Source organism: Strigops habroptila, chromosome 10 (assembly GCF_004027225.2).
Source record: "Strigops habroptila isolate Jane chromosome 10, bStrHab1.2.pri, whole genome shotgun sequence".
Classification (NCBI taxonomy): Eukaryota; Metazoa; Chordata; class Aves; order Psittaciformes; family Psittacidae; genus Strigops; species Strigops habroptila.
In genome coordinates, this window is record NC_046359.1 from 16,757,582 (window position 1) to 16,778,540 (window position 20,959).

Consider the following 20,959-nt stretch of genomic DNA (forward strand, 5'->3'; position numbering starts at 1 on the left):
AGGAAATGAGCCTTTAATATATGAAATTAACTTATAGGTGTGTATATATCCTGGAAGACAGGCTCCAAAATGGAAGTACCAGCTTTCTCTTCTAGCCTCTCTTGTATTTTTCTGTTTCATATTTTCTTTTTCCCTCCATGTGAATGCCTTGATTATAATTGTCTCTCAGAAACCTTGAAGTGGAAAATGCTTGATATGTTTTTTGCAACACTGTATCTGTCTAAAAAACAGCAAACTTGCTTATATTTTTTTAATGGGCAAAATAATTTTGGGTAAGAATAATTACTTTAATCCTCTTGAGAAAAATTTTCTGAAAAATCACTCCCCGATTTGTCATAGAAGTGATTGAAAAATTTTTTGAGCCCACCGTTCTGCTGTTTGGCTACAAATGGACATTTAACAAAATAGGTGCTAGACAGACAAATGTATATGGCCAAAACAAGGGCAAGCTAACACAACTGTGATTTTGTTGATCACACTATTCCTCTAACCTTTTGTACAACAGGCAACCAAATCTATATGTTAGATACCAAATTTATGGCTAGTAACACAGAATAATTTTGATAAAAGTACCATTGAAATTTCAAACTTTTGCCCATATTTGGGACTTCGTTGGTTGGGTACCTATGACTGCTGTCTATAAAGCTTCTGGGCAAATCTGAAATGTTGGTAAGGCAGTACGTTCAGAGCAGGTTGTCCCCTCTTCCCCAGTGTGATGAGCAGCAGACATTCAGTATTCATCTTCGGCACAGTGGGCCTGACATTATCAAATGTGTCGTTTTTCCCTTGTGCCTTTGGAAAAAGTGATGATAGTGTTGGTAGCACAAAGCTAAGTCTTCATGTCTTTCTATCAAGACTGTGTCTGTGACAAGCCATGACTTTTTCTTAATGAAAATTCATGTCACTCAGTCTTACAGAGAGATTATGGAATGTGCCTCCTTGTGTTTTGACTGCCATGCAGTTTGTTGAAAGTCAAAATATACCTTGTGTCCATCAAGATGCTCTCTTCTTAATAAAAATAAAAGCCAGAAATTCTTGGCAGTTTCTTGAAAGTGTTAAGATAATTATTTTTGAAGTGCTTGCTTTTTCACTACATATTCCTTGTTTTTTTAACTGCCCAAATAACTCCAAGATCAACAACTATTATGCTAGTGGATATAAGATAAGGAAGGACAACCAGTAAATGAGGAGGGGAAATAATTGTGTGTTGCCACCATAGTCATTCAGTTAAATTGATCTTCAGCGCTGAAATGAAGCTGCCAGAGAGATAACATAGTATGATTGTTTCCAGTTTATTCTGTAATGAATCTGATGTTCCAGTCAAACAGAAGGTCAGTCTACTGTGATAAAAGAAAGGGTGTAAATGCTGTATATAGGAGATTAAATGAGGGGACCTATATGAAAGAATAATGCTGCTTATGGACTTGTCACATTTATAGACTCAAAAATGTGTATTTATCGATACTGCTTGAAGAATGTGGTGTGCATAGAGTTATGCGAGATGTTCTGTCAGAGGAATATGAACTTACGCTCTTGCCAGTGTCTTGTCAGACGTTCTCTGATCCTGACCAGTGTCATTCAGGTACATCTCAGTCTAAGGAATTCATAAATGTGCAGCAGAAGTTGAAAGGTTGTTCATGCTTTTACAAAATGTATTCTTTCATGAGTGGTTAAACTGATTATAGATAAGTAGAAACTGTAATAAAAATATTGTGGAAAAAATGGTTGCGGTTTCTTGGGATAAAAGTGAATTTTATTACTTCAATTTTCTTTCATTCAAGGTTTATGCTTCATTTCTCAAGAGGAACATTTACTCGGGCATGATTTCTGAATTTTCAGAACCCCCAAATCCTGTTGAGTTATTTTGTATGTCTTTGAGTACTTACCTGGCCTAGCAGATAGACAATTCTGTCTGGTAGCATTTCAAATAGTGTGGGGCAAGCAGCCTGGAGGTTCATGATCTTCAGTGTGGTTGATATATCGTTAATATTTTCTGGTATAACAGGGACAGTACTCCAGAAGCTCCCGCTGCATACTTTCTTTGTAGAAACATGATCATTTGGAGGGAAAATGGGTGAATATGGAGAGATTTCACAATACATGAGAATGTAGAGGGTAGCGTGACATGCATCAAAGCTGTTCTTCTTTAGAGACCTCCTGCTTTCAGCCCAAGGAAGAGGGATTCTTGAATGTATTTTATACCAAATAGGTGATGTACAAAGTATGGCATTTTCCCTCATTAGTGAACTGAGCATGTCTAATAGAAAAAGTCTAATAGAAAAGTAGCTTCTAGATTTGCCTGTCCAAATTCTACCTTAGATCTGCCCCAAGGACTTAAAAGGTCATAATATTAGGAGGCAATCAAATCTAGAGAACACATTCATAAAACTGCTGCCTTCAACTAATCCCTGAATAGCATTTTTATCAGGAAATCAACTCTCTCACAGATTGTCGAGAGACTGATGAGGATTTCTTTTTTTTCTGTTTTTCTTTCTCAAAAGGCCCCATTTTAATACAACATACCAGTGTATCGCTTCTCTTTATCTTTCAGTCTGCACAAGGTGGAGGCCATCGAACGCTACTCTATGGGCATGCAATCTTGCTGCGCCATTCCTACAGCGGCATGGTATGTAACAGGAGTTGACAGCAGCGGCAATTTCTTTTTTGTATGAAAGTTATGTTTGAAAGTGCCCAGAATATTGCCATTTGCTGATATCTGGAGACTTACTCACGTTGAAGAGGCATTTTACCTGTGATTAAGGGAATCCTTTATGAAAGGTAGATGCTTGGAAATACGAAACCAAGCTGCTCATATCTGGATGAAAGCTAAAACGTAAGTCTGGCTTCATAATGGGTTCTGTTTTGAATGGGTGGTGTCTTAACTTCTTTTCCCTTGGATACTGCATATTGCGTAAGCTGTGACTGAACCCACAGCTGGCATCTGGCTGGCAACCTGGATGTATGTTGAAGATGAAGTGGAAAAGGAAATTCCTTCTTGCATATGTTTTGGACAGAAGCCTTACTCTTCAATTCCCTGGTGAATTATATGGGATTCAAACTCCTTAATTACAAGTGAGGTTTCATGGAGCTGAAATTCAGTGCAGCCAGCTCCTTTATTTCCACTCTTACTATGTTATTTTAAAACACGTATCTTTGTCAAGTCTCCTTGAGTGCTGTTCAGTTTATCAGGCATATATGTTCTTGATAGTAACTTGTGGGGATAATAAAAGAATAGTGAATCCTGTATTAGTAGGTTACTGGCTTTTTTATATTTCAGTGGCTTATCAGAATTAAGCAGAACTAGTGATGCATGCTTTTTTATTTTGATAGTATCTATGCTGCCTCTCTACATCTCGATCTTCAATGGATAAGCTGGCATTTGATGTAGGATTGCAAGAGGACACAACAGGTAAACACTAGTTTAAAAGACTATATAATGAAGAATACTTTCAGTCTAAAAATCAGAAGAGACCTATAAATACATATAAATCACGTAAAAAATAAGACTATTTTAAAGACTAAAGAAACAAAACTTAATATTTCCATGTTTTACACATTATCTTTACATTTTCTAATAGATTATGCCATTTCTTTTCTCTAAGATATAAACACATTTATTGATATTTAGAGTCAACATCATACATTTATATTTAAGTAGAAGAGTATTCTCAACTTGTTGTTCCTGTAGAAGCCTTCTGCTGAAAAATTTTTAAACTTTATTTTAAATAAATTATTTATTTTAATAGTTATTTTAAATAAATATTTTATTTTAAATAAAGATTCTATTTAAGTTTTGGAACTTCTGGTGACTTGGATTTATTTGTGTTTTTAAGACTGATACAGCTTTTTACAATGACATTAGTTTTATGTAATTTTTTAATATGAAATAATAAAATTGATTGTTTTTAAAGCCTTTCTCCAGGTAGGAATAGTAACAGTAATAACAGCAACAATTGAACAGTTCCAAGATCAAAGAGTTTTTTTCTGAAAGGCATGCTTTTCCTTCAGGAAAGCAAGGTTTATCATAGGAACAGAATCTGTAATTTTAATGCTTAGAAATATTCTGGGTAATTAGAGACACAGAAGTGGAAAAACATAATTGAATTGGAATTTATGAGATCTTTCAAATATTATTTTAAGCAATATTGTAGGTGCTTATTTTTATTGCCCTTAGTGATGGGTTGCTCCACTTCTTTGTCCTAATTCGTGGTGGAGTATTCTTTGACATCGTTCCCAGAACATGGAATGAAGATGACAGGGAAGCTCTTTAGCAACAGCAAGTTGTACCAAGGGGTTTAGAGAACAGTGTGCTGCCTGCTTACTTAACTCTGGAATCACTGTTCCAGAGTTCTTGCTGTCTTCTGTATATGTGTATTAATTCCAGATGAGTTTCTGACAAGGTGGTGCAGGAATGATATTAGTTATTGAAAACACATGGACACTTGGTTTACCCCGCTGAAAACTGGGTCAGAACATCAGGGCTGAGATAAATGTGAAAGTAATGGCAATAATGTTGAGCATTTTCTTTTTAATTTCTTTCTCTGCTATTATCTCAATAATCATATAGGTGAGGCATGCTGGTGGACCATCCATCCTGCTTCCAAGCAACGATCAGAAGGAGAAAAAGTGCGTGTTGGAGATGATCTTATTTTAGTCAGTGTCTCTTCAGAAAGATACTTGGTAAGTTCCGTAAAAGTGTCTGTACAGTGCTGCTTCTACAGAAGAAAGAGTTAATAAAAGTGTTATACTATAGTGTGGTTTAAATTTCCACAAAAGCATAGCTTAAGGTGTTTAAACTGGTATTTGATACCATTTTGCAAAACGAGACGATGAAGGTCTGGAAAGTGTGCCATTGATATATGTGTGACTAAACTGATTTGTGTTCATTTCAGTAGTGGAATAGAAGTTGAAAAATTTACTATTGAAGAAAAAAAAAAAAGAAAATATAAAAAATCTGTCCAAATTGCATAACTGAGGCATTTAGAGTCCCTGTGAGTGTTCAGTGGTTAACAGCATGGTCATATATGAATTAAAGCTTAAAACCAAAGTTTTGGAATGTTTAACTTGGGTCTGTAGCATTCCGTGGGCTTTCAAATTTCCCTGTTTTCTTAGGATTATGTACGATGTAATATAGACAACTATGGACATGTCATAATTAAATACAAATAAAATAATTGAATAGTATTCATGTATTTTCAAACTTTCTGTGGTAGATGCTTTTTATCTCTGGTTTAAGTAACTTCCTCATCAAAGAATCACCCATTTGTTCTGTCATGAAACACTTCAACACTTTAAGATGAATTTCTTTTTGTATTCTTGGTGTTGCAAACACCTGAACTATTCTACCTGGGGAAAAAAGAAAGAAAAAAAAGAAAAAGAGATGAAAATAAGATGAAAATCAATCTCCTGGAAACTTCAGTAAAATCAGCCCCAGTGATTTGGTAAATGTTGATTCTCAAGGCTGCTGTGTGTACAACAAGAGACATGATGCTGACTGCAGACTGATTTTTCTCAGCACATGATGTTAATGCGTGTACTGCATCTTCCATGAAAAATATCAATATACTAAAAATAAATTATATTTTCAGCATAGCGAGAAATGACACAACTTGATGTTCTTGGTATTTTAATCTCTGTATTATAGTCTTAAAATAGTTTAGAGCTGGATTTTAATGATCAGTTATTAAACCTCTTTCAGTTATACAGCTCTGGTTTGATAGTAAGAAGGAGCAAGGATTCATCAAATTAATTTTGCTCTTACATGCACTCACCTCCACATTTTCATGAACAGATGTTTTTCCAGACTAAATTAAGAGCGGGTGAACTATGTAGATTCGCGATCATAAAAATATTTGTGTTTTTCCTACCTACTCAGTAGCTGTATTAACACTGTAAATAAAGCAATGATACTTCTGTACAAATTCAAACAGGGTGAGGAGTTCCTCAGATAGATCCCTTGACAGAGGGATGCTGAGGGTTAGGTTTATGTACATTGTGTAATCCATGGTTAAAACCTCAGGAAAAAGGTAAGTTTTCTGTCAAACATTCTGTGTCAATATGCTGTGAGGAATAGGGTTGGAATGTCATCATTTTATACTGCAATATTGCTTTATGTTTTCAAGCAACTTGCTAATTCTTTCCAAATTAAGACAAATAGGTTAACAATCCTGGGGCAAAGATGTACATGTGAAAATAACAGATGAATAGAGTTCATTCACAGGGCATGGCTTTTTCAAAATGTAGTCAGATCTTAATTTAATTCGTATAATACAATGGGTGAGCAGAACTATGTCAGCTCCAGAAGTTAGTCTTCCAGTTCTCTGAGTGCAGCTTAATCACTTAGTTGTTTTTTTTTTCCCCACTGACTTTGTGACTTTATGATCTCAAGGTAGTCAGCAGATTAGTGTTTAGACCGAATTTGGTTGGCAACCAAACCAGTTTGCAACTATTAAATATTAAGAAAATTTCAGAAGTTTCCTGTAGTTCCCCTTCCCTGCTTTTCATCAAAAAAAGATTTTGGAAAAACTGACTTTACTTTTTGCCTGGAAGAGTCATCTTTTTAATTACAGTGATTCAGTGTTAAACTGATTGATAGGAAGATTTGTTGTTAAAATTGTAAGCTGAAGATCCAGAGATGTGGATTTTGGCTGTTTGTTGACTCACAGCAGTCTCCCTGTGCAAGTCATTCAGTTGCTCTGACTCTTGTTATCCTTACCTGTACAGTGGAATTCTGGATTCCTGAGGGAAAGCACTTACATAAGTGCTTGTGGCATTAAACAGCAATCTAAAGCTGCAATTGCCAGATCCTTCAGAGGAGAAATTTGGTTCTGCTGAGCCCTGTTAGCATGGAGTGAAAAGATGTTCTGCTATAAATATTGCCACCATGTAAGTTCAAGCCAGAGTTGCTCTGTTTCCTTTCTTGAGGCCGTGCAGCCCGATGAACAAATGTTTCCACCATGTTTCCTCATCTTGTACATTGTAGCACATACACCTGCACTGATGTTTGCCTGTGCCTATTGTTAATTATGTACCACGATTGCTTTCAAAATTGCCAATTATCAATAGTTTAGAAATTCACTTAATTGTATTTTCTTTCAAATTGGTGAAGCCTCTGGATAACTTAGTCTTTTAAACATAATTCACGAAAAATCACTTAGACATGAAGTTGAAATAGAAAATGCATAAATGAAAATAAAAATGACAATATCAGTGTTATTTTGGCTAAGAAGGCAGGAAAGAGGAAAAAAAAAAACCAACTTTGAATTAACAGTGCACAGATTTCAGTCTAATGCAGCAATTTCTGTACTGATATATATATAGTTACTGAGTTGCTGTCCTGACTGTAATGATGATCTGCAGCTGCATTATGCAAATCCGTGAGCAAGCCTTGAGGTTTACTTCTTCGACTTAAATGACCTTTTTTTTTAATATTAAAAACTAAAATGAAGCTAATTGGAATATCCTTTGTACAAGGTTGTGCAAGGTTTCCTTGAAGACTTTTACCATTGTTAACTGATGACAGAGTTCCCTTTCAAAAATAATCAAAATAAAATAATCCAAGTTAGATCAAATTATTTGAAAGGTGGAGCTGATTTGTGGTGGTGCTGTTATTTGTCCTGGATAGGAGGATGGGTTCCTAAGTATTGGAAAGGCACTCCCTCTGCATCCTCTTGCATCAAATACTTCGTTTATTTTCAGCTCTTAGTTGTAATTCTCTTATTTAGTATCAGGTACTTGGGATAGCTTCTAAATATCTGTAAGCATTTGCTGGTGCAGCAGAACCAGGAAGCACTGCAGTGTGTGATGTATTTATTTAACTCTCCCTTCCCCTTTATTTTTTTTTTTTCCTAAGAGAATGAAACTCAGAATTGGACTTGGAATTCTGCACTTACACAGAAGAAAGCAGTCACTTATTTTTTGTTGAAAAAAAAGTAAAAAAGTTTTTTCTTAAGATAATTTGAATATGCATCAAGAAACCTGAAATTAGTGGAACCAAGGTAGTGCCAAGCTGCTGTTACACTGATCATAACGTGGTTCCCACAGAGTCTTCGTACAATTTGAAATGTTATTGGAGGTAGCTAGATCTTCCCACTAATTAAGGTTGTCAAGATGCTCTGCCTCATAAAGTCCTCCAAGTTCTTGTAATCAAGTGCTTGTAATGTGGAAAAAAATATTTTTCTTTTTTTTTCAGTCTGAGATCTTCTTTTTTTTTTAGTTCCTCCAGAGCGGGTCAGGTGTCACTGAGCTTGACAACAGGGAAGACAAAAAGTTTTTGTATCACTAAGAAAATTCAGCATATTTTTCTGAAAATGTTGAGTATCACAGGCTTTGTAACAAACACAGAAAATTAGAAGGTGTGTTCTTGGTATCACAGGTGTACTTGTTTCTAACTTAAAAAAAAAAAGAGGGAAAAAACAATTAAAAGTCTCCCTTTAAGAGACTTAAGGCTAAGTTTAAACTTGGTCAGGAAACATTTTTCTGAAAAAATGCAGCTTGGTCATGCCCAGGGACGTTTTTGGAATGTTCTTTTAGTAGCTAAAAGTCTAATGACTCTGTCTATTTTGCATAAGCTAGACCTCTTACACCTCCTCAGTGTTAATGAACTGCTTAAGCTCTCTGTACAGGCAATAGTTAAATGCACCCCAACCCTGGTGGAACCACATGTTCCTTGTAATGGGTGGCTCAAGTTGGGGATGATGGGTGGCTCAGGCACTGTATTGACAGCTGAGAACTCAGTGTTTTGTGCTGCCGGTGATCTGCTGTCATTTAAGATATGTGGAGGAGGAAGCTGTGAGAAAATAGGAGGAACAAAAGGCAGGTGATGTAGCAGGGACAGGAGCGTGGAGCTGATTTGGGAAGGAGAGGAACTGAGTGGGACTTGATAACTGGCTAAAAAGACTGGCAGCTGAAGGCAGGCAGGCAGGCACTAAGGGACTAACAAATCACCTGGGGCAAGAAGCTGGAGACAAGGAAGCAGTGGGCTCCTGCTGGTTAAAGTTTAGTTAGAAATTTTGGGCAGAAAATCTGTGCTATTTTGGCAGGGAGCATTGATAGAACCACCAGTGGAGTGGGACTGGGAATGAAGGACGAGAGAGATCTGTAAAGAAGGAGTGGGCTGGCGGGGGAGAACCAAACTGCCAGATAAAGATCCAGAGAGGGAGGGCAAAGTCTGGTCCAAGAAATGAGAAAAGAATTGACGGGTGGGAATTGTGGTGAGTTTCTGGAAACAAGTCTAATGCTGGCTGACATGGGAAGGAATAGATTGAGCAAGAAAAAAGCCAGGCGGCCACTCTGAGGCTTTGTAGATCTGCGGAGAACTTTCTGAAGCAGGACGTGGTCCTAAATCTGGGTAATAAGGCAGGCTGTAACTGGATTGGGAACCTGGATGGGCTGGAAGAGAGAGATGGGACTGGGATAATGATTTGGAGAGGAAAACAGAGTGGGAGAGGCCTGGAAGAATTAGGCTAGATAACTGCTAGCAGCAACTATCTAGGCAACCCATTGTATTAAGGCATACCAGTCAACACTGGTATACTGATAGTCTAGTCCTGTTGGTGATGTTGTTAATGTAGGTGGCAGGTGACTAAAAAGTAGTTTTAAAGTTTCCTTCTCTACATGTGGTTCATGTGGGTGTCAGTGTGATGCCACCTACTCTTAACTCTGGGAGAGGGGAGGTGCCCTTTTTTTTTTTAGTAGACAAAAATTACATATAAATTATACCACAAAAATAATTTCTTAGATTTTGAAAAAAATCATGCCCATTAGACAATGCAAGAATTATGGCACTGATATATTTTTATGAAATCTCTTAAATATACACTCACACTAGGTTTTTATGGAACACTATCTCAGTGTTGATAAATGTTCAATGGATGTGTCGGGGCTGAGTAGCAGAGAGGCTGCAGAATAAAGCAACTTGAAGATGAAATTTCAAGCTAGGACTTGCAGGTGAAGAATCAGTGGTATGATGCTTAGTTAATTGTTTTCCTGGTGAATCAGATTTTGTACCACACTCTGCTGTGGAATTTGCTGAGCAGATTTTTTTTAATACCAGGGTCGTTTTCAAGAGGTCACTAACTCTTGATCCTTTATCTGAAATATTTCTTACATGAATTGCGGCTCTGAGGTCTCCTTCTGCTAGAGTTGCTGAGTCTTGATACATGCAACTGAGGTAAATGGAAGATGCGTCTTGAACATTAAACTGCATATAATGCAGTCTACAATGGGAATTAAAAACATCCTTGTCACCTGAACTTGGGCATCCTAGGTTAATGAAAATTCCTTAGTGTAATCTTTTGTACCACCATTCTCCATTGAAAAATGGGCTATAATGCTACTCCTTTGGGATTTTGAGAAAATGAATTCATTAATTGTGTTTTGTGAAATGCTGTAATTGTTGGTAGCAAGAGAAAAGCCTATGAGGAAATTAATAATCCTCTTTCAAAGCTTTGAAGAATTGACTATATTGAATAAAGCATGAGGCTGCAGACTGAAGATTGAGGAGAAAACGAAGCACTGCGGAGCTATTCATGCAGTGTACTCCTTTATCCTGTATACACAATGAGGCAGCACTTGTGGAAAAATCGTACAGGATCATGCCACTGAAGGCTGTAATATGATGTATTCACCAGAAGCAATTCTTTTTCCATATGCTACTTTGTCATTTCCTAACTTTTAATGCTGGCTTCTGTAAAGTTAGCATTTGTTAATGAAAGCTGTTGTGTCTAATCATACTAAATGATAATCATGTGGAAGCATAGTAGCTGATTTGCTCCAGGCTTTTTGTGCTTATAGAACAGAAAAAAAGCTAATATAGAAAGGGGGAATGCAGACTACCCTCCTCTACCCTCTGTGGGATGGATCCTCATGCTTTCCTGCCATGCATCTGCAATTACCTGTTGTCAGCTCTGTGACAGTGGACTAGGTGATTCTTGATGGCTGAGTTGTAATGGTAATTTTGGGGTATCTGTGGGTTTTAGCTAATAGTCTCCCTTTGCTGATGGTACATTTATGCTGAAATTGGTTAGTTTAGTGCTGACAGTTCTCTTTATCAATGGAAAAACTCTTTGCATGTGGATTTGCTGGCCAGCTGTTTAAACTACTTCAGAGAAATGCAAAGAAAGGAAGATTTTGTAGAGCTTGAAACCCGTCTGAAATTTCCTGAGCTTTACCTACTTTGGGTCAAAACTTAGATAATAACTTTTTATTCTGCAGTTGTAAGTTTACCAATATTTATTCAACCCTTTTCAAAGTATTCAGAGGCATTTCAATGAATATAAATGTATTGCCACTTTTAGACGTAAACACAAAAAAGTGATATAAAAACTTTACACAGATGCAGTTATTGTTTCTTGTTCTTTTCAATACCTCGCTTCCTTGTGACTGAATATTTTCATTTATTTTGACAATGTCAATATGATACTTGGTGTTACAGAATAGTTTTTCACTGACTCAGGTAATAAATTTTAATAGAAATTATACCTGCAAAGTGGAAAGATAACAGATGGTTATCTTTGGTTCTAGAGACAGTGCCTCTAGTTTAACCTTTGGATTTTTGCTAAAGGTTACTAATTTGTCTTTTTTTCTGATGTAAAATGTTTTCCCTTTCCAAATTAGAAAAAAAAAGGGGGGGGGGGGGGCAGGGAGGGAGTATAGATTGGGTTTTGTTTGTTCATTTGGGTTTTTTTATGATTTTTTTGTTTTGTTTTGCTAAATGTACAGGTACATTCTTTTTCACTTCTACTCCTAGATAGAAATACCTCCAGTGTCAGCATCTTCTGGTTTTGTTTTGCCTGTTCTCAGACTGACAAAGGAAAAGTAGAAAGGTGTATGAAGTGTTCCCCCTCACTCTGCCTGCATTCTCATTTGTGTACCCGTGGTGGGAATGGTCTTGGAACATCTCAGAGGTTGTGAGATCATGGAGGGATAGGTGCCTGTATGGTTTGAAACTGCTTCTCTGTCCTGGTCCTTTTAGTAATTAAGACAGAGAGAAAGGGGAAATAGCAAGGGCTGTCAGAGTCTCCGTGTACAGAAGAGAAGTAGATTGAATTGGATCATGTCTGTAGCTTCCACTTCTGTACTTGATGGTACTAACTTTTGAAGGAGTGTGGTTGATGCTACTTTTGTGTGCAGTGCGTAAGCATTCTGGGAAGTACTCTGCTTTGTACGCAGTTCTCAAAATGTACCAGAAACTAAACTTTCTTTATGATTTTTCTTTTGCTAGTCTTGTTAATTGGAATGGCCTGAAATTGAAGGCATAATATGCATCATAATGTAAAGTGCAGACAGAAATAGACACTGCTAGATAAGGTGTCAGTATTGATACACCTTAACCAAGAGAAAGCCTGAAGCAAAAGTTTTCCTTTCTTTATGTCTTAATTTTGCACACATGCATGTTTTGGAGAAGAGAAGCTTTGGTGCAGATTGACTGTGAAATTTAAAAGGCATCATCTAGATATTCAGAGCTATTGCAAATGCAGCTTTGCTGCTGCAATCAGAACTAAAGTGTTCTTGTGGAAATTACCATCTGATTCCTTAGCTCTTCGGTAAGCTTGAATACACTGTTCTTTTGGAAGACCTGGGAACAGAGATGTGATTGTGTGACTTCTCTGTAGAGCAGTAGAGGGTTTATAACACGACAGTGAATTCAGTTGGGAAACCTGTGGTATTCTGGGAGATTTGAGTCTTGAAATTTATCCTTGAGAAGCAGCCTATAGTAATGTTAACTACTATAAGAAGCAGACTGTAATGTTAACCTGTATTCATAAGTTACCATAATTTAATTCTGTAAAGTGGTTAAAAACCTATGGCAGGTTAAATGCTGGTTTAGGAGATCATTAGTCTATTAGTGTGGAAGAAAAATCTAGCTTTTTGGCTGAGTCTGGACACCAGTGCAGAAAAGATGTTTGGGTGAGACAGAAGGCTGAAGGACCTGCTCGTAATGGTGTAGACCCATACTAGGATTAGAACAGACAGGAGGCTTCCTGACCAGAACATATTTCTGCTTTGCACATATTACTGCATGCCTGAAAAGACAGGTATGTGGTCCTTGTCGATAATAGCAACCTGCTACTTCTGGCAGATACTATGCTAGCCAGCAAAGATCTGGTTATGGAGGTTTGAAGCAGGTAGCAGGTATGGAAACTGCCACTCAGTCTGAGTGTCACGTCCACATTCTGGACACTGTGTTGTGGAATTAGTTTCATTTTGATAGTTTTATTGTGCTGAAAGTACAATACCAAGCAGGTAAATTCCAACTAAATTATAGAGAGGCAGCAGATTTCTTTAAAACAATGTTGAGATTGTAAAGTACAGCACTGAAAAGTTAGGCAATGCCAGGATTAAGACTGGCATCTCTAATCTGTTGAGATTTTTCTATACATTTGATGTAATTTAAACCTTGAATGTCCATTGACAGGGTACTTTCTTTACATGGTCAAAGGTTCATTTTATTGTTTGCTATGGATGGATGATTCCAGGGAACAAACACCATAGCTTATCAAATTGTAAATGTCAGGACTCCTGCCTTCAATTGTAAATTAAAGGATGCAGCAAGCAATTAAAGGAACTGAAGGAAAGAAGAGAACTGTATAGATACACTCTTGATTTCTCTGCTGTGGTGGTCATGTGTTGTATTAGGTCATTTAAATCATACTTCCTAAAGGTGTAATTCTCTGGTGAGCCAGCTTGAGACATCTGGGTTATAATCAGAGCTGCAACTGGAGTCAAATGAATGGATAAAGATCACAGGTGCTCTGAAGTGAGATGCCAGCAATGTATTTTTCTTCAATGTCCTACCTATTATATGGAATGTTAATTCAGTTGATATCATTGTGTGTGAAGTAAGATCATTAACATGTAAAAAGCACACAGTTACAAGAAGTGCTTTGTTAATGGCAGATCAAAGTGACAGAGGACTTAGCCTCTTCCTCTTTTGCCTACTCTGATGTGTTTTCCTGAAAAAGTAATACTCCTTTTTACTGCACTGGTTGAATTGCTCATTGTCTGGAATCTGTAGTGATCTCAGAGGAAACCTGACAAAACTAAGGCCCACAGGGCAGGAATGAGACTAGAGGTGTGCTGGGGATTGTAGTCTCTCAGCCTGATCTTCCATTGACTAATCTATGTAACTGCAAAAAGGGAAAGAAGTGGGGTGGCAGTTCATTCCTTGAACATCCTTATTCCATATGCTGAATGACACTGGTGTGGTGGAAACATGGCTTTGTGAGATCTCTTGCTTTCTATGTCATTGGCTGTTATGGGAGCCTTCTAAATTAGCCAATGCACTATTTGTTTGTACTGCTGTATGGCTAGATGATGTGCAGGCAGGAAGACAGAACAACTTTGCACGTCGTTGGGAATCTACCCCCTTCTGACCTCCATTGCCATTTTTGTCTTTTGCATGGTTAATAGTTTTACCCAGAAGGTGTTAATGTTGGTCTCAACATACAAAAACAGAGACCAATGCTACTGTATAAACACTGTTACTGTCCAGTAGTTTAAAATAAAGTTTTGATAAAAGCGTCTAAATGTTACTGTACTTGGGAACTCTCTTAAGTGCCTTACAAGGTCAATTACTGGATTACTTGATTACTTTGGTCTGATGGCAGTTTTAAGAAGCCAGTAGCCCACAAGAAATAATTAAGTGTTAAGTTACACTTGAAATACAGACAAATGTTTCAATATTGAAACTCTGTGGAAAATTCCATTGTGTACAGAAAGACCACCACCAGTGTAAGAACCGTGCTACATGTAATAATCAGGGCTTCGGAGTATTCACTGCGGTGTAAGACTCCAAACAGCTGATGATTCTGTCTGACTTTGTGTTTACTTATGTAGTCAGTAGGAACAATTTATGTATGAAACAAACAAGAGAATGTTTGATACTATTTTTGTATACTGCAGTGAGATTTTTAATTAACCCCAGATAAAAACCTCTCTTTCCTGGTTTTAGCATCTCTCTTACGGCAATGGTAGCTTACATGTTGATGCAGCCTTCCAGCAGACGCTCTGGAGTGTAGCACCAATTAGTTCAGGAAGTGAAGCTGCCCAAGGTAAGATCGACTTGACTTTAATTATTGAAAGACCATTTGTAAATGAAATATCTGAAATATCAGATTATTCTGCCAAGTGTGGGAGAGGGTTTCTGTTATGTAGACATTCAATCCAATAAATAAACAAATGACACTGATGGTTTTCTACATAACTTTTTCTGAGCAGCTCATTCAAATCTCATTTTGCTAAAGGTATGATAACATTCATAACATTTTTTTTTTTTAAATTGCTTTTGGTCCTTGTTTAAAATATTATCTCAGATTATTCTCATGTATGCAGTCATGGTTACAGGTAGCGCATTGCTTAAGTGTCCTAAAATTTATGGAGAAGCTGTTCCTGTTGATGAAAGGAGAAAACCTTCTCTCAAACCTGTTGCTCCCTCCTATAAACTCCATTCTTCTCATCATCCCACTGATGGCAGCAGTGGTATAGCATTCATGTTAATAATGTCAGTGCAGTTTATTAGCTGAGATCCAGGTTTGTGCTGTGCCACGTCTGTCTGGTTGGTGAACCTCACTAGTGAGACCTGCCTGGCTGTTTGGGAAGCAGAACTCCACAATGATAGTGTCATGTTATACATTCATACCCACAGGAAATCATGTGAAAATGATGTAGTATGATTTTAACAGCTGTGTGTTTCTGTGCATGTTTGCTTGTTCTTTGTTACTTTGCCTTCTCATTTTCACTTTCCTCAGGTATAGATGTTGTCTTTGTTAAGTAGTATCTTTTCTAGAGAATATCAGCTGACTGGTGTCAGAAAGAATCAGAGCAAAGGTCTTATTCTAGCAAAACTGGCAAGTGTTGCTATAGTCAAAGTTGTCTTGTTATGAAGGGAGAATGAATCTGACAGTGCGTAAGACCTTACTGTATATGCCTCAGTAAAACTGTATCCAAATTAGAGAATTTCCGTAAAAACGGAAAAGAGGAAAATAAAGCTAATTTTGTTAGTATCTGCAAAATGCTTTGACATCTTCATACACAAAATGTTAATAGGAATAACTACACTTGAATACCCTCTCTTAATCAAAACTTCCAATTAAAGACAGATTAGTAAAGTGAAACTCAGTTAAATGAAATTACTTTGTAGTGAAAATAACGGATAAATAGTCTGTAAAATGGACTAGGACATTTGAGGGAGGTAGTTAAAAGAAAATTATTTCTTTTTACATGCATTTCTGCAAAACTGTTTTATGCAGAAGTGAGTTTGTTGTGTAAGTCAAAATACAGCTTTAGACTCAGATCAAGTAATTCTGCTAATACTGTACTGTGAAATGGATGGGAGTACTTTCAAAACAAAATAAAACCAAAAAAGCTGTTCGGGGCAGAACATCTCCAGAATTACACGGACACAGGTCCATGCGGAAATTAATATATGTAACTCCTGTTACCTGGACACATCCCTCTGTGTCAAAATCAAGAATTTAAAAATCCAATACTAAAATTGGCTGCATAAATACTAATTTGGTATTGATTTCAAAGGTTTAAAAAATATATCCTGAAATATTCCCTGATAAATATTCAGGAAAAAGATTTCCTGTAGCTTCAAAATAAACCTGTGAAACGTACAGGGTGGCTGTTGGGTCTTCAACACCATTTCCTTGTACAGTTCTATTCTACTGCACAGGATTACTTGTTAATAGACATAGCTTGAAAATATTATTGCAATATTTTTTTTAAATAATCTTTATAACACTAAAGCTGAGGAATTACGTTACCACATCCTGCTCAAATACAGAATTTGGTATTATTTGATATTTCTAGCAAGAAGGGAAGATGAGATTAGGAGACAAACAAGTGTTAACATTTAGTTTGTCAGACTGGAAAAATACCATTGAATTGCACTTAAAGTCTACAAGTGTTAATAATACTAGATTATAATACAAAATTTGTAGGACACCTTTTTTTTTTTTTTTTTTTTTTTTTTAATGGTACAACTCTAATGCAAAAAGACTGAAGGAAATGTATCCGTTTTGTTTTTATCTTTACTGATTAGAATTATAGCCTTATTTTCAGCTTCTGGCTTCAGTGTCCTGGCCCTTCAGATATTGTGATGTTACATGTAGCTCTGTGCCTTAGTTTATGAATACACATATCTGTACTTGTACACTGTAGAGCCAGGTGCTTGGCTTTGAACCTGCAGGTGCAGTGGAGATTTAGACAGTATAGGAGTTTGCCTTTGGCGTCCGAATAAATCGTGATTGTAGGTTGGGAATCTTAAGTCAAACAGAGTTTACAGTGAATCTTCCCAGAAGTTTTTCTCACAGAAAACTCCCAGAGACATTAAAAGGATTTTCAAGTTAACATTAACTAAATCAATCTTTGCATTGTTACTGCATGCACTGGAATCCTAAACTTAAATCAAAAGTCAGCAGGTAAAATAGAAGAGTGCTCCACTTCCTTTGTAATCTGTGAGGGAAGTATTGGCTTCCTTGTTTCCACTGTATCAGTCTTTTTCTGAGTTGCGCTAACACTGTAGAATCCTCTGTCTGTGTCTCTCTCCTAATCCACCTTTTCCTACTTGCTGACTTGGAGCTTTTCACACTTGACAGTGTTCAGCTGGCTCCCCAGGGTATAAGACACCCTCCCCTTCTGACCGTCTTTTTAAAGGAAGATAAAATACCAACAGAAAAAAAAACAACCCAAAACCCTGATAGTATTTATTAAAGTTTGAACTATAGTTTTACGTGTTGCTGTGTTCAGACAAATGCACTTGATTTTCTCTGTTTATTCAAGGATATCTGATAGGAGGGGATGTTCTGAGGTTATTGCATGGTCACATGGATGAATGTTTGACAGTCCCTTCAGGTGAACATGGAGAAGAACAAAGAAGGTAGGTTTCTAGCTTATAATAGAATCGTAACAAATGTTGCTGAATCAGTATTAAATGTCACTGATAGTACAGATCTTTGAAGGATATTTTGATGGGATGTATAACTCATAAGGAGTAATATTGTTGAGATGAACTTTGGACGTGAGCCTCTTCCATTTTCCTTTTAGTATTGTTCAAGTCTGATTTCACTTACCAGGTGTAAAAGCAGTAATGATTTTTGACAACTTATTGTCATCTCTACTGACTTAAAAAGACTGTGAATGAAATGTGTTGCTTTCTTTAGTGTTGTTTTCTTCTGTAGTCACAACAAATTCCTCAGGACAGGGTATGTTAAGAATACTACCCAGTCCTTCAAGGCTGCTGATCTGGGTATTGATCTCAAATGTACCTGTCGTGGTAGTCTAGAACTTAAGTTATGGTTATTTTTTTGACTAAAAGAATCCTAGAAGGGAGTGGAGAAGTGATAACAGCTCAGTATGGAGTTAACCAATAAATCCAACTGGTGAGATGACTGGCACTGAAAGTGGCATGTCTCTGTGGAGTGATTACATGGATGAATCAAAGTCCTGTTTATTTGCTCTAATAAAATATAGCCTAAGCTGCTTTTCAGTAGGGCAGCGTCATATGATTTATTCCTACCTTCAGTCTGAAGACTGCTAAATGATGATGTTGATTTTGGGATAGTTTGTTTAATGCAGCATATTGGGTAGCTTCATTTCCATGACAAAAAAATATGCTATTCATACATTTCCAAATTAGTTTTCTTGGTTTGCAAATAGAAATGAATTTTTTTTTTCTATTTTATTATTTGTAAAGATAAGAGCAAGACATTGGAAGCTCTCATAAAAATATAGCAAAAATCTTCTGTGAATTTTTAAATAGTAATGAGAAAAACTTAAGAGTTTTCTTATACAGCTGCTAATTCTTCCTGGCTATTTCTCTTTTTTAGACGAGGGAATAATTTTAAACACAGAAGATAGATACTTCAAAATGCTGAGACTTAAAATGTGATCAGTTCATGTTTTAATTTTAGTTACTATGTGATAGATCCATTTTTTTTGGATGTTTTTTGCTGCTATTATTATCCTCACCCTTAAAATGATTAATTAAAAGATTAGATGATACATAAATAGAATCCTATAATGTTTTCTTTTACTTCAGTCTAAATCCTGCAAAATTTCTTTTAAAAACTGTAGTTGCAGTGTAATTCCAGATTTATAGGATGATCAAGCACTTCAGTAATGAACGCTTAAGAACACACTACAAATCTCTTCAACGAGGCTAACGTTATACATAAATCGCAATGAAGGAGTGTGAATTTGGAAGTCAAGAAAAAACTAATTTGTCCTGCTCGTGCATTTACATGATGCATCTTTGTGTCCTATAACGTGAAGAATAAGGTTCATTTCTTAAGCTGCAGGCCAGTGCTATAAACAGAACAGATCCTTATTTTTCTTTCTGCACTGCCTACATTTTCCCTTATCAGTCTAGTACCCCACAAAAAACAATGCTAGTAGACAACAAATGCTACCTATATAGTTGTTTTAATATTTCCTGTATAGGTATAATTGCTTTGTACCCGACACCTTATTCTCTTAAATTATAAGTGCATTTAGTTATTACTTAAAGCCTTTATAATTCTATCTCTTATTAGGACTCTAGCTTACTTGCTTATTCAAAGTAATATCTAAAAGGACAGTTTGGCTCCTTTCACTTTTCAATATGTATGCATATCTTGTTTTGATAGATGGTATTTAAGTGCTGGTAGGACTCTATTTAAAAGTAGGGGTAATTTTGGCAAGTAGGACATTGTAAGATAAATTAGTGTTTCTTTCATTTTCATTTAAGTTCTGTAACTTTTGCACAAACGGCATGGTAAAGTATGATATATTTGGAGTATAATAATTCCATATTATCCTTTCATTGCCTTTTGAAATAGTCTGGTGATAGATTACTGTGGTTGTGCTTGGTTTGCTTTGTACCAGAACATGCCTGAAGAGCAGCTCTGCTCTGGAGAATGGCAGCATAAAGGAGCACAGAGAAGTTCCATCTCTGTTGTGACTCACTAATTCCTCTATCTCATTTTTATTTTTCTGCAAAGGCCTCCTCTTTATGCTTTTCTTTTTTGAATAAATAGAAGATCAGACAGTCCTAAAATAACAGTTTTATTCTATAATGTCACCTGGTATCTAATCCTGGGAATGAATAAATGGTTTTGATGCGAAGGAACCTCCTAGGCAGTTTCTGAAAATAACTGCTGTTTTTCTCTATTCTTAGGGCATTGGTACAGTTACATAAATTTGAGTATAAAACTGTTTCAAAGATTACCACAAGTCCAAAATAAAACACACATTCTTAAGCTGTTTATACTCTCGTGGAGCAGCATTTAGCACAGTGGATGCTTATGAACAGTGACAGTGTGTATAGTGTGTTCATGCTTACAGTGCCTAACAAAGCTTTCTCTGAGGCAAGGTCAGCCATATCTGCACTGGAAGAGGCCTAGTACGAGGGGCAGAAATAGTCATAGAAGCAGCTTATTAAATTCTCTTCTGTGTTTCACTTTTTTTTTTTCTGAATGTATAGACTGTTTCCTTGCTTGGTTATTGAGCTTGTGTGTCCAGACATGTGGTCCTTATACTGTGCTACCATGGTCACTAGGAGGTAGGGGGGAATCACTGTATTTGTTGAAGAGGGGCTTTGGTATTGAGTGGTGAGATGTAATTGCACAATGAGCAGTGGAAAAAGAGCAATGTTCAGGGCCAATTTTTACCACAGGAAAAGCCAGGTGTGTGCCCGAGGTGAGAGACTGGTTAGGAGGATGATTTTGTTCATTTGGCATCATTTCATGTTGAAATTGTGAAACTTTCTCTCTCTCTCTTTTTTTTTTTAAGCCCTTATTTTGTAATTATATATTGAGACTTGTGAATTTATAATATCAAAGGAATGAATAAAGTTACTCTAAGTTGTTGTTTAGAGCAGGTATACATTGCAATGCTTCTGTGAAATTGTTTACCATTATTTCAATCTTTTAATTAAAAAATTTTGCAAGAAATGTTCATAATAAACTCAGGTTGT

General features: G+C 36.6%; 1 protein-coding gene across 7 annotated transcripts in view; it reads left to right on the top strand.

Moving 5' to 3' along the window:
• RYR2 (ryanodine receptor 2) overlaps window positions 1-20,959 on the top strand; it is a 375,228-nt gene that overhangs the window by 145,787 nt on the left and 208,482 nt on the right. For all 7 annotated transcript variants that reach the window (XM_030499610.1, XM_030499611.1, XM_030499612.1 and 4 more), the window contains 5 exons: window positions 2,552-2,626; window positions 3,331-3,409; window positions 4,568-4,680; window positions 14,954-15,053; window positions 17,788-17,884. In XM_030499610.1, the coding sequence (XP_030355470.1) occupies window positions 2,552-2,626; window positions 3,331-3,409; window positions 4,568-4,680; window positions 14,954-15,053; window positions 17,788-17,884 (464 nt within the window). The remainder of the gene's footprint in view (window positions 1-2,551; window positions 2,627-3,330; window positions 3,410-4,567; window positions 4,681-14,953; window positions 15,054-17,787; window positions 17,885-20,959) is intronic.